This window comes from Rhinopithecus bieti, unplaced genomic scaffold, assembly GCF_001698545.2.
Source record: "Rhinopithecus bieti isolate Rb0 unplaced genomic scaffold, ASM169854v2 scaffold_10088, whole genome shotgun sequence".
Lineage (NCBI taxonomy): Eukaryota > Metazoa > Chordata > Mammalia > Primates > Cercopithecidae > Rhinopithecus > Rhinopithecus bieti.
The window spans coordinates 782,603-795,876 of NW_016806409.1; the positions used below are offsets into that span (position 1 = coordinate 782,603).

At 35.7% G+C, this 13,274-nt stretch overlaps 1 protein-coding gene across 1 annotated transcript in view; it reads left to right on the top strand.

The window, feature by feature from the left end:
- Positions 1–11,067, top strand: part of MEIOC (meiosis specific with coiled-coil domain) — a 24,121-nt gene extending 13,054 nt beyond the window's left edge. The window contains exons 3-7 of the mRNA XM_017876076.1: positions 984–1,088; positions 1,964–3,830; positions 4,988–5,122; positions 8,751–8,931; positions 9,361–11,067. Of these exons, the coding sequence (XP_017731565.1) occupies positions 984–1,088; positions 1,964–3,830; positions 4,988–5,122; positions 8,751–8,931; positions 9,361–9,581 (2,509 nt within the window). The 3' untranslated portion in view covers positions 9,582–11,067. The remainder of the gene's footprint in view (positions 1–983; positions 1,089–1,963; positions 3,831–4,987; positions 5,123–8,750; positions 8,932–9,360) is intronic.
- Positions 11,068–13,274: the final 2,207 nt, after the last annotated feature.

Consider the following 13,274-nt stretch of genomic DNA (forward strand, 5'->3'; position numbering starts at 1 on the left):
AAACAAACAAACGTACAGGTTGAGCATCCCAATCTGAAAATCCAAAATCCAAACTGATCCAAAATCCAAAACTTTTTGAGTGCTGACATGATGCTCAAAACAAATACTCATTGGAGCATTTCAGATTTTGGATCAGGGATGTTCAACCAAATATACAAACATACATTATATATTTGAAGTATAATGTATATTTCCAGAATCCAAGAAAAAAACCTGAAATCCAAAACACCTCTGATCCCAAGCATTTTGGATAAGGAATACTCAACCTGTGTTACTTCTAGGAAGAAATTACCCAAAAACTGTAACAGGTAAAAGGTACCAATCTTCCATGTGCTTGTGGTTTTTACATTTTGTATTTAGTCAGTATCAGTTACTAGGTGGATTTCTGGGATATAAGGAACTCCATCCAGTCATACTTTGCAAAGATTAAGGATGGCTCCCAAATCTGTTACATGTAAGGAACAACTGCAAAATTGCTATGGTGTCTAGGGTGACCATATCACATTTCACTTTTTTATCCAACATTTAGTATAGAGTCACAAAAATAGAGCATCAGGTTCATATGGTTTTCAAATTGCAAATGAGGAAGCTGAGCAGGTGTTGATGGAATGATATATAATAGGACAAGACTTGCTTTCAGGAGCAGCTATGATACCCATTATGTCTGTGACATCATAGATGAGAGATTTATATCTTGGTCACCTAAAATGAAAAGCATGTGTTGTGGAGAAATAAGAGGTAAGCATATACTGTAAGTTAGATATAGGATTTGAAATGAAGGAGAAATATTATTTGGAAAAGACATTTCCACATAAAAATATTTATGTGGAAAAGATAATATTCTTGAGTTCTAGTCTCTTCTTTATTTGAAATGATGGTGTAGATTCAGTCCAAATATTTTATAGATAAAAATGGTAAGGTAGGATAAGTCTGGAAAGAGTAATCAATATATTGTATTTCAGCACAAATTAATTTATTTTTAGGATTCAAACAGAAAGAAATGACTATGGCAGTGAAACAGACTTATATGGACTTGTGTCTAACATTTTGGAAGAACAAGATAAGTCACAGCCATACTTTGCTGAAGGGTTAGTATATAACAGGCTTTTAAACTAACATACACTAGATTACCCTGTTTATTAACTATTTCATTTTTACTTAACAGTGGATCATCTGACAGTAGATATCTTAATTCAAATATTGTTTCAAGGAGACTTGATTTTGCTGAAGTATTTGCTGTACAATTGGAAGTTCAGTCTAAGGTTTTGTGTAAGGACTTTCATTGAAAAATTATTCTTGCATAATTCAGAGCTATTTCCCTTGAGTTCATGAACTAAAGATTGGCTTAAAGAATATAAATTCAAGGGAGCTTTTATACATAGATCCCAAAGAATAAAACTCATTACTACTATGCAGAAATACATATGGATTTTATTCATGTGTTAGAAAATTTTTTAATGTTTTAATTGTTTTATTTGAGTGTGGAAGCCATATTACGCAAATATCCTATTTCATAAATAGGGAAGTATGTAGCACACATATAACCAATTAAAATATTTTAATTTCACAGAGTTTAAGCAAAACACCTTTTTTCATTAAAAAAAAAAAAAAACTGTGGTCAACAATGCTTTTATATAATAACCTAAGCAAAGGAAAAACTTATTTTCTGCTTACTATAGATAAATCATCTAAGACCATGAAGTCACATATTAGGCCTTAGTTATTGTCTCTTGGGAAAGTACAGTGAAGACATTAAAATGCATATTTATATAACATATAGCACATTTCATGTGATAGATACTTATCTGGAGCTAATGGTAGCTTATAAAGCAGAGTTGAAAGGGATTTGAGAATGGTGACATGGGGCAAGATAAATGTTTTTGAAGACCTTTTCTCCCTTTTCCACTGAGGAAATAAAGTCTTTAAAACCTAAGTTGTAATTAAATATATTTATTTGTTCTAGGACCTGCTCCTCCAATTTAAAGTCAGTTTGGCCAATGAACACAAGCAGATTTGCAGATCACCATGACCTCTTAACAGAAACCAAAAGGCCAATAGATACAGCCATCTCTCAGCAAGCTTTTTATAGTGGTGAATCTATGTCAGCAATGGAAAAGCAATACCTGCATAACAGTAATCTCACACCACAACAAAAAATAGATGAACTTTATCATGGATTTACTGGTTTAGACCTTGAAGAACAATGGATATACCCCTCACGAAGTGATCATTCTAACTGTCACAATATGCAGACAAATGATACAGCTAAGACAGCATTCCAAGAATATCCATTTATCAAAAACTGTTTTACACCACAAACTGGTCTGTCTGACATCATGAAAGAATCAGGAGTTGATATTTACCCTTATGGAAGGGACAGAATATGTACTAAAGGTCTTGAAGCACCATTACAGCAAAAAAGGGCAGAGATGTTTCTTACTCAATTTAATAGATACAATGAAAATGTGGATTATTGTAGATACCCAGAATATGTTCATCCTAATAAGGCTAAGCTTAATAAATGTTCAAATTTTAGTGTCCAAGATAGCAAAAAATTAGCCAATGGCACACCTGAAACACCAACTGTAGAAGCAAATACCTACACAAAGCTATTTCAGGTTAAACCAGCGAATCAGAAAAAAATGGAGGAGACAATCCCTGACCAGCAGAATTTCACATTTCCAAAAACTACTCCACATCTGACAGAGAAACAGTTTGCAAAGGAAGCAGCATTCACTGCTGATTTTGGCTTAACCTCAGAATATGGACTAAAACCTCACACAGCTTGTCCCGCTAATGATTTTGCTAACGTCACAGAAAAGCAACAGTTTGCTAAACCTGATCCCCCAAATTCTGAGTATTTTAAATCAGTGAATTTATTATCAAACTCAGCAACATCTTCAGGAGGTATCAATTTAAACAGACCAACTTGGATGAATGTTCAAACAAAAAATAACACTCCTATTCCTTATCGAAATCAAGGTAACTTGATGAAATTAAATAGTCATTTAAGTGCAGCTTCAAAAGGTTCTAACCATTCTTCAGATTTCCCCCAACTATCATCCACAAACTTAACCCCAAATAGCAATTTATTTCAGAAGTATTGCCAAGAAAACCCTTCAGCATTTTCTAGTTTTGATTTTAGTTACAATGGTGCAGAAAGAATCCAATCTGTCAATCACATAGAAGGACTAACAAAGCCTGGAGAAGAAAATCTCTTTGAATTGGTTATGGATAAAAAAATAAAGCAGCCAAATGGATTTTGTGATAACTATTCAGCTCAGCAGTATGGGATAATTGAAAATGTAAACAAACATAATTTTCAAGCCAAGCCCCAGAGTGGACATTATGATCCTGAGGAAGGTTCAAAGCATTTAGATGGCTTATCACAAAATACGTACCAAGATCTACTGGAGTCACAGGGTCATTCTAATAGCCACAGAACGAGAGGTGGAGACAGTATTAATAGCCATGTGAATCGCACACAAGCGTCATGCTTTTCTAATAATTATATGATGGGAGACTTAAGGCATAATCAGGGTTTTCAACAACTTGGTTCAAATGGGTTTCCCCTAAGATCCACCCACCCATTTGGCCATTCAGTTGTTCCACTGTTGGATTCCTATGACTTATTTTCTTATGATGACTTAAGCCATTTGTACCCTTATTTTAATGATATGATGTATGGTGATAATTCTTTTTCTGGTCTCGTGCCAACTTTTGGATTTCAAAGACCAATTAAAACCCGTAGTGGACCAGCCAGTGAACTTCATATTCGTCTAGAAGAGTGCTATGAACAATGGAGAGCATTAGAAAAAGAGAGAAAAAAGGTAACACAAAGTTAACCATTTAGGAGTAACAGTATGTTCCTTTTGCCTGTCTTCATTCTGTTTACCTTAGTGTAGTTTAAGAGTATTTGCCTTATTTCTGTTTGCTTTATTTGTTGTTGTTTTAAAGAGACAGAGTCTTGCTCTGTTGCCCAGGCTAGAGTACAGTGGCACAATCATAGTTTACTGTAACCAAACTCCTGGGCTCAAGCAATCCTTCCTCCTCAGCCTCCTGAGTAGCTAGTCCTACAGGCACATGCCACCATGCCTAGCTAATTTTAATTTTTTGTAGACATTGGGTTTCACTCTGTTCCCCACGGTGGTCTCAAACCCCTGGCCTCAAGCAATCTTCCCACCTTGATGTCCCAAGTGCTGGGATTACAGGTGTGAGCCACTGCACCCAGCCAACTTGCCTTATTTCTGAGCTGAATTCTATAATGTCCAGGATTTGCTATAAGTTCATGACTGTAAGGAATTAAGTGGGTTACTTAAAAACTAAAAATGGATGGGGTTGGCCAATGGGAAGCTTAAATAAATGAAGACAAAAAATGCTTGACATTTTAAAGTTATTGTTATTTTAAGTTGACTTGCCTTGAAGTAGATTTTTTACCCCCTTAGTGCTTACAAGTTTATTTCTTTTAATTTTTTTAGTGTTAACCTGTTTGTATACTCAGGTATTCTATTTGTATTAAGATGATAGCTGGGCGCCGTGGCTCACGCCTGTAATCCCAACACTTTGGGATGCCAAGGCGGGTGGATCACAAGGTCAGGAGTTGGAGACCAGCCTGGCCAACATGGTGAAACCCATTCTCTACTAAAAATACAAAAAATTAGCCAGGCGTGGTAGCAGGCGCCTGTAATCCCAGCTACTTGGGAGGCTGAGACAGGAGAATCACTTGAACCCAGGAAACGGAGGTTGCAGTGAGCCAAGACTGTGCCACTGCACTCCAGCCTGGGCAACAGAGCCAAACTCAAAAAAAAAGATAGAAAAATACTGTGGTATTGTGGTTTACATTTGTTGCCTTTTGATACCAAAACAGAATTTTCATTTAAAGTGGTAATATTCTATTAGGCTTATGAAAACTATTATTCATGGTCGAATCATATTTAGAAAATTCTAAAAAGTATGTAATTTTTTAAAAGTATGTAATTTTTTACAGACTGAATTAGCCCTTGCCAAGAATTATCCTGGAAAAAAAGTATCCAGTACTAACAACACTCCAATTCCAAGGCTGACCTCCAACCCATCTAGAGTTGATCGCTTAATTGTGGATGAACTTCGAGAACAAGCCAGAGTAAGCTGTAAAAACAGATAACAGTGGATGGATATTTTGTTAAATTTTGTTAAAATTTCAGGCCAGGCATGGTGACTCACTCCTGTAGTCCCAGCACTTTGGGAGGCCAAGGCGGGCAGATCACCTGAGGTCAGGAGTTCAAGACCAGCCTGGCTATTATGGTGAAACCCTGTCTCTACTAAAAATACAAAATTAGCTGGGGTGGTGGCATGTGCCTGCAGTCCCAGCTACTCGGGAGGCTGAGGTAGGAGAATCACTTAAACTCAGGAGGTGGAGGTTGCAGTGAGCCAAGATCACGCCACTGCACTCCAGCCTGAGTGACAGAGCGAGACTTCATCTCAATAAATAAATAAATAAATAAAACTCTCATCAAGTTTTAGAGTTTTGAAGGGTTTTTAAATCACATTTACATCTAACTCTCTGAAATATATTTTTTCCATGTTTGCTCCTAGAACTATAATATTTAGGAAAGGGGCTGGGTGCAGTGGCTCACACCTGTAATACCAGCACTTTGGGAAGTGGAGGTGGGAGAATTACTTGAGCCCAGGAGTTTGAGACCATCCTAGGCAACATGGGGAGACCCCGTCTCTACTAAAAATTAAATATTAGCTGGACATGGTGGCGCATGCTTGTGCTACTCAGGAGGCTGAGATGGGAGGATAGCTTGAGCCTGGGAGGTCAGGGCTACAGTGAGCCATAACCACACCATTGCATTCCAACCTGAGCAACAGAGCAAGACCTTGTCTCCAAAAAAAAAAAAAAAAGGAAAGGGAAAATAGTCTCACTCAATCATTTAAAAAGTAATTTTCATAATTTAAATGGTTCTTGAAGCTCAAATTGGCAGTGGAGCTAATCTTCAACTGAAATAACTTTTTTTAAAGCAAAAACCATTTTGAGTATTATTTATGGAGAAAGTCTCATTTCTTTGTCACATTTGTTTTCTAGCTTGATGAGCAAGCTGTGCTTACATAAGATGGTAACGGAATTATCATCTTTCCTTTTTTTTTTTTTCTTTTTGAGGCAGGGTCTCTTTGTCACCCAGGCTAGAGTACAGTGGCATGATCTACGCTCACTGTAGCCTTGACCTTCTGGGTTCACAAGATCCTCCTGCCTAAGCCCCCAAATAGCTGGGACTACAGATGTACGCTACCATGTACAGCTAATTTTTGTATTTTTTATAGAGACAGGGTTTCGCCATGTTGCCCAGGTTGGTCTCAAACTCCTGAGCTGAAGCAATCCACCCGCCTCAGCCTCCCAAAGTGCTAGGATTACAGGTGTGAGCCACCACGCTCAGCCAACAAAATACTTTTGTTTTGGCAAAGCAGGATATGACTTCAAATGTTGTAAGAATCCTCATGTTAAGTCATTTTGTAATTTAATGATTATTCCTATTCTTTGTAATTTCAGAATTTTCTAAGCAACTTAGGGTAGGTAAACTTTTCCTTTTTTGACCTTCCTCTCTTAAAAACTTAGTTTTCCAAATAAAATTTGATAAAGATTCCTGGGGGAAAAATGCAGCAAAACGGATTACTTCTATGATTGAATAAAACCATTTTAGGAATTAGAACATGAGTCAAATTTGTAAATCTGTACAATGGAATTTATCTATGGTACATTCAGAGCCTAACATATGAGGTACAGCCAGATGTTAATAAAAACTTCAGTCTTTTATTATTAAAAAAAAAAAACTGGGAGGCTGAGGCGGGAGAATGGCGTAAACCTGGGAGGCGGAGCTTGCAGTGAGCTGAGATCCGGCCACTGCACTCCAGCCCGGGCGACAGAGCAAGACTCTGTCTCAAAAAAAAAAAAACCTGTTCCAAATTAAAATTTCTTTATCTCAGTAATACATTTCTAGGAAATAAAGGATGACATACTGTGGATAGTGATACACTTTTCCCAGCTTTGCTTATGCTTCACATTAACTTAGAAGGATGTGTTTATGCCTATTATAATAATTTTATTTTCTCTACAAAAATTAGCTGGGCATGGTGGCATGTGCCTATAGTCCCAGCTACTCAGGAGGCTTAAGTGGGAGGATCACTTGAGCCTGGGAGGCAGAGGTTGCATTGAGATGAGATGATGCCACTGCATGCCAGGCTGGGACAAAGTGGGACCCTATCTCAAAATATATATATATATATTTTATTTATACTTAGCAGCATTATTTCAATAACAGAGGGTTAAAAATTACTGTTTTCTAGTTTGCTAGCTTTGTAGAATTTTGAAAAAAATACTTTTTAAACTTTATTAAAAATCAACCTGTGCAAACTTTTCTTTTTTTGAGATGGAGTCTCACTCTGACAAGATCCTGGCTCACTGCAACCTCTGCCTCCTGGGTTCAAGCGATTCTCCTGCCTTAGCCTCCTGAATAGCTGAGATTACAGGCATGCACCACCACACCCGACTAATTTTTTGTATTTTTAGTAGAGACAGGGTTTCACTGTGTTGGTCAGGCTGATCTCGAACTCCTGATCTCAAATGATGCGCCCGCCTCAGCCTCCCCAAAGTGCTGGGATTACAGGTGTGAGCTATAGTGCCCAGCCCCAATCTGCACATTTCTTTACTCTTTATCATTTGCTAAAAATGATTGTCTTACTTAAAAATAATTAGTAGTTCCCTGGAGGTTTTTTTTTGAGTGTTTAGTTTTCCCCTGAAGGATCTGGCTGATACACAGTTGAGAGGAAAATATTTAACATCCGGAATAGACTTATTACAAAGAAACTTAATACAAGTTTGAGGTTAGAGAAACGTTAATTCCAGTGCCATTAGTTTCTTGAGAAGCCTTTTCCCCCTATATTCTCCAATCAGTGAATACCAAGTTCTGTTAAATTGGTATTGTTAAATCATTTAACTCCCAAAGACAATTATTGTATTTACTTGATCTTCAAATTGCAATTATTCAAAAAGTTATCTTTCCATACACTTTCCAAGTTTAGAATTTGAAACAAGTTAGGCATATGAAACATACTCCCTCTACTGACCTAATATATCAGTGCCCTTTTTTAAGTTTCATTATCCAGAGGATTGAGAAGCATCCTAATTTTCTTTAGCAGTTTTGACAGTTACAGGAGTCATTTTGTATTATTTTAATGTAAATTTAAATCAATATTTTCTGTATTATGGATTCCTTAAAGCTATCACTAGTCAGTATTACTATCTGAATATTTCTGATTTCCAAAAGGGAACATTGGAGGCCCAGAAAATTAAAGACTTATTGAGGTCAGGATTAATCAATCAAGTACTTCTCTTTTTAGCTCAAAACTTCTTTCATTAGATTACAATACTTCCGAATAATGCTGTTTGCAGGCTGGTCTCTTATTTGCCAAAAACAGTATCAGATCTTGTATTTGCACTGTTAATGACATGGTAATGTTTGAATATTTAACATTTTCATTGATGCTTATTTTCAGTAATCAGCTGCCACATATTTTTAGAATTAACATAGACAAGTAGATAGAAGACACTTTCCATTTTTGTTTCCCCCAGCATGGTGTCAGGACACTAAGCATTCTTTGATTTATTGAATGAATATTATTGCTGTCATCTCTATTCTGCTTCACTGAAGATTTGTTTTTACTTAAGTTAAGGGCAGGACATGTCTTATCAAAATTTAAAATGCTTCCCTCAGGTTGTGACTTTACTAGGCAAAATGGAACGTCTTCGGAGTTCTCTTCTTCATGCCAATATCTCTACTGCTCTTGATAGACACTTGGAGTCTATTCACATTGTACAGTCACGTAGAAAGGATGAAATTGTTAATGCTTCCAATCGGCAAAGGCAAGGAGTTCCTAGATGCCAAGATGACAGAGGTACAAATATTGATGCATATTCTTGTGATAAGTCAGTGCAATAATTTAGGTATTGATAAAGTCAGATTCTGAGGTTGAAAGATTAGATTTCTAAAATTAACACTTATCTACAGAATAAATTGGTAAATAATCTCCACATTATTCACTCCAAAAGTATTTCCATTTTATTAATTTTGTCTATTATAACTGTTTTAAGATAGTCTGTGTTCTACTCAAAGTATAGTCACTATTGTACAAGTCAGAAATAAAGTATCAATAATTTTAAATATTTTAATGATAAAGGACAGGACTTTGGTTCAATCAATAACCATCCTTTTTTTACAAAAATAACATTTGATCATTTAGTAGCAAAAGCACTGGGTTTTTTAAGATTTAACAGATATTTAAATGGCATTTAACATGAAATTACCCTGAATGTTTATTTTACAGATGTTTTTGCCCTTGCTTCAGCAATTAAAGAGATGTGTGTGGCTACTCGGAAAACACGCACTACTCTGTGGTGTGCACTGCAGATGACCTTGCCAAAAACAGCCAGTACAGCTGATGTGGTAAAGACTTTACAAGATACAGTAAACTGTGAAGATAAAGTCCATGAAAGCATAAATAGTAGCAATCCAATGAACCAGAGAGGTGAAACAAACAAACATTAAGGAAATGACAGCAGAAAGAAGAATAAAAAGCTGATAAATATATCAAGACATGCTAAAAATTTTTTAATGAACTTGTCAAACTTTCAGTATGTTTTCTTTCCGATTTAAAGTTAATACCAATACCTTAATGAAGTCTAACTTCCATTTAAAAATCTTCTATTTGAAGTGAATCCGATATAGTTTTAAGTAAGCTCAAAGGTACAGTTGACTACTCAGAGTTCTGAGTAGTCAGATAACAAGTTTAAGTAAATTAAATATTTCCTAACAGCTAAAATATGCTTAAACCCATTCTGCCATGCAGGTAAATGCAAATGTGAAATTCTTCTAGGAGATAAGTTTCATTTAGGTCTGTCTTAGTTAGGTATAATTCCAAATAATGAATCTAAGTGACTGTAACCCAATTATGGCTACAGCCTAGTAACCAAGACAAGTTTTGATTGTGATATAAAAGTGTTTTCCTTGCAAAACTGGATAATACCTGGGAAACAAAGGAAAGTATGGATAAACCCAATATTCATGTAAAAATTTAATATTTAAACTACCATATTTATAAATTTGAAATCTTAATGCCTAAGTATATGGAGGGAAATGCATCTGATTCTCCTAAATTAATGATAAAAGTGCCAGTGTAAAAACCATGCAAGTTACTGAATATAAAACCTATTCAGATCATTTGTATATATTCTTTAACTTTTAATTATATTATCAATTATTAAATGTTTCCAATTTTAAAGTTATTTCAATTGAATCACAAAACATTCCCTTTGTCTGGATCTTTTAGACTTGAGACACAGTAACTGAAATAATGACTACTGTTTTAATACCCTTAGTTTGCTGCCTTTTATGAGGGTATCACGAAGTTCTAAAATGTATTTTTTAAAAGGTTAATCTCTAACTAGTTTAGCTTGCAATTGGTTAGTGTATATTTTGTGTAGTTGTGTTCATTAGTTTGCTTCTGTATTTTTTTAAAACTATTGAAAGCTTTTTCTGTTTCTCATCACTTAGTATCTTTGTATAGAACTTGAGTAATTTATTCATTAATATGAAATGTTGGTATTATGTGACTCAGAAAGATCTTGGGTTTTAACATTTCTAGCATGAGTTAAACTATAATGTACTGATGAAATTTAATTCAAATATCCTTGACTAGAAACACTGATTTTTAAATGTTAGTGTTTTCTTAGTTTTAGAAATTCTGGTATTAAAAAAAAAAAGAGTGTAATCATACCACATAAATTTTCTTTAGATGATGTGCAGAAGAAACTGATTGAGAATGCAGGAGTAACTGTAGGGAGAAACATTTTGATCACTGATATGCCTTAGAACTACCCAAATGAATTACATTGAGGGTAGTCAAAATAGATCATCTCACCACAGTCACTGCATAGAAAGTGGTTAAGTTTAACATAAGACATGTTGGATGTTATAAAAACAAATACTGTACTGAATTTAGTCTCAGGAAAAAAATAAATTACTTTGTTGAAAACATTTGGTTTCATTTTTCTAAATTTATATTAGTTTCTAACCTTCAGAGTCACTCATATCAGAAAGTTAAATGAATTTAGAACTTATACTAAGTTTTCGATTTCACTATTAACACACAAGTAATAATGTTGGTTTATAAATCAATGCCATTCAGATATCCATGGATCTAACCTGATCTCCTTCAAAGATGAAATTTTTGCTCTATCTTTATGCTAATCCAGGTAAACCAGAATAAAAATTTTAGGGAAGCTTTTACATGATACTGGTCAGAAATGAAATACCAGTCCATTAATAAGAACCAAACACTTAACAAAATTCTTTTAAATATTGTTAATCATATCACCCAATAGATAATTTTAAATTAGTTGATGTCCCTTTCAATGGCATATCCTCTAACAGATGGTTCTTATGTACTTGTATTTCTGAATTACAACCTATGAAAACATTGTACTTCTGAATTACAACCTGTGAAAACATTACAAAACTTGTACAAAATTTGCAGTGAAACTGATAAAACTGATGCTTCCACCATTTCTAATCCAAAAGAACTTGGTGTACTCATTCTTTTAATGGAAAAGCAAAATTACCTTGAGTTGTTATCAGTGTCCTTCTCACTTGAATAATCTGCTACTATAAAGTTTTAGAGAGTTGAGAATTTATGCCTGAAATCCAAAATCTGGCCTAAAACTCAGTCTTACCATAGAAGATATGGTTGTTTAAAATTTGCCCTTTGCAGCTGGGCGCAGTGGTTCACGCCTGTAATCCCAACACTTTGGGAGGCTGAGGTGGGTGGATCACGAGGTCAGGAGATCGAGACCATCCTGGCTAACACGGTGAAACCCCATCTCTACTAAAAATACAAAAAATTAGCTGGGTGTGGTGGCACTCGCCTGTAGTCTCAGCTACTTGGGAGGCTGAGGCAGGAGAATCACTTGAACCTGCAAGGTGGAGGTTGCAGTGAGCCAAGATGGCGCCACTGCACTCCAGACTGGGTGACAGAGTGATCTGTCTTAAAAAACAAACAAACAAAAAAAATTTGCCCTTTGCAATACTGAACATTTTAGACGTAAAGGATTTATTAGCACCTGAGTCAAGTGGGTAACTAAACTCAAAGCCTAATGAGTTGATCCTCTTTTTTCTGTTTAAGCATTAGTTTGAGAGTACACTTAACTGTGACATACATAGTAGAGTCCCAGAAGAAAGAACTGACTACTAACAAATTGAAACAAGTACCCTTCAGGGGACTGTGGATATAACCTGACTACTTCAGTGACAAAAATCAAGGTGAGAAAACCCAAAATCCCAAAATAAGGATTACTAAATTAAAATAGGCTCTATCATACCCTATCGCTACCACCACATAAAGGACTAAGACTGTAACAGTACTTCAAAGGACTTCAAAGCCAGTTTCCTGATGTTCCAAAAAACATGCTAATCTTTCTGATCTAATTCCTACTTCACAAAAAGGAAAACTGAGAAAGAGAATTTATGGATTCCAGGAAGAGATTCCATTAGTGGAATATAAGTTATAGGGCTAATCAAAACAAAGCATAAAATAAAATCATCGCATTCGTAAGGAACTATTCACACATATTTCATTTCCATGGGTAAGTAGAAGGAATCAAAATAAGTCAGAAGACAGCAATTTAAATAAGATTTATTTTTTTAAAGGTGGTTATTTTTATTTTTTGCAATGCCACGGTTATAGGAATGTATAAAGAGGTAACATCTCCTTTTCCTTAACCATGCTTTTTTTTTTAACCTTCTGCACAAAGGTAAAAGTTTTTGTTAATCTCATAGTTAATGGTATAAAACAGAGATTGGCAAACTTTTCCTCCAACAGGCCAGGTAGTAAATATTTTAGGTTTTACAGACCACATATTTTTTCTTTTATAACTCTTTAAAAATGTAAAAATCAGCCAGGCGCGGTGGCTCACGCCTGTAATCCCAGCACTTTGGGAGGCCAAGGCGGGTGGATCACGAGGTCAGGAGATCAAGACCATCCTGGCTAACACAGTGAAACCCCGTCTCTACTACAAATACAAAAACATTAGCCGGGTGTGGTGGCGGGCGCCTGTAGTCCCAGCTATTTGGGAGGCTGAGGCAGGAGAATGGCGTGAACCAGGGAGGCGGAGCTTGCAGTGAGCTGAGATTGCGCCACTGCACTCCAGCCTGGATGACAGAGCAAAACTCTGTCTCAAAAAAAAA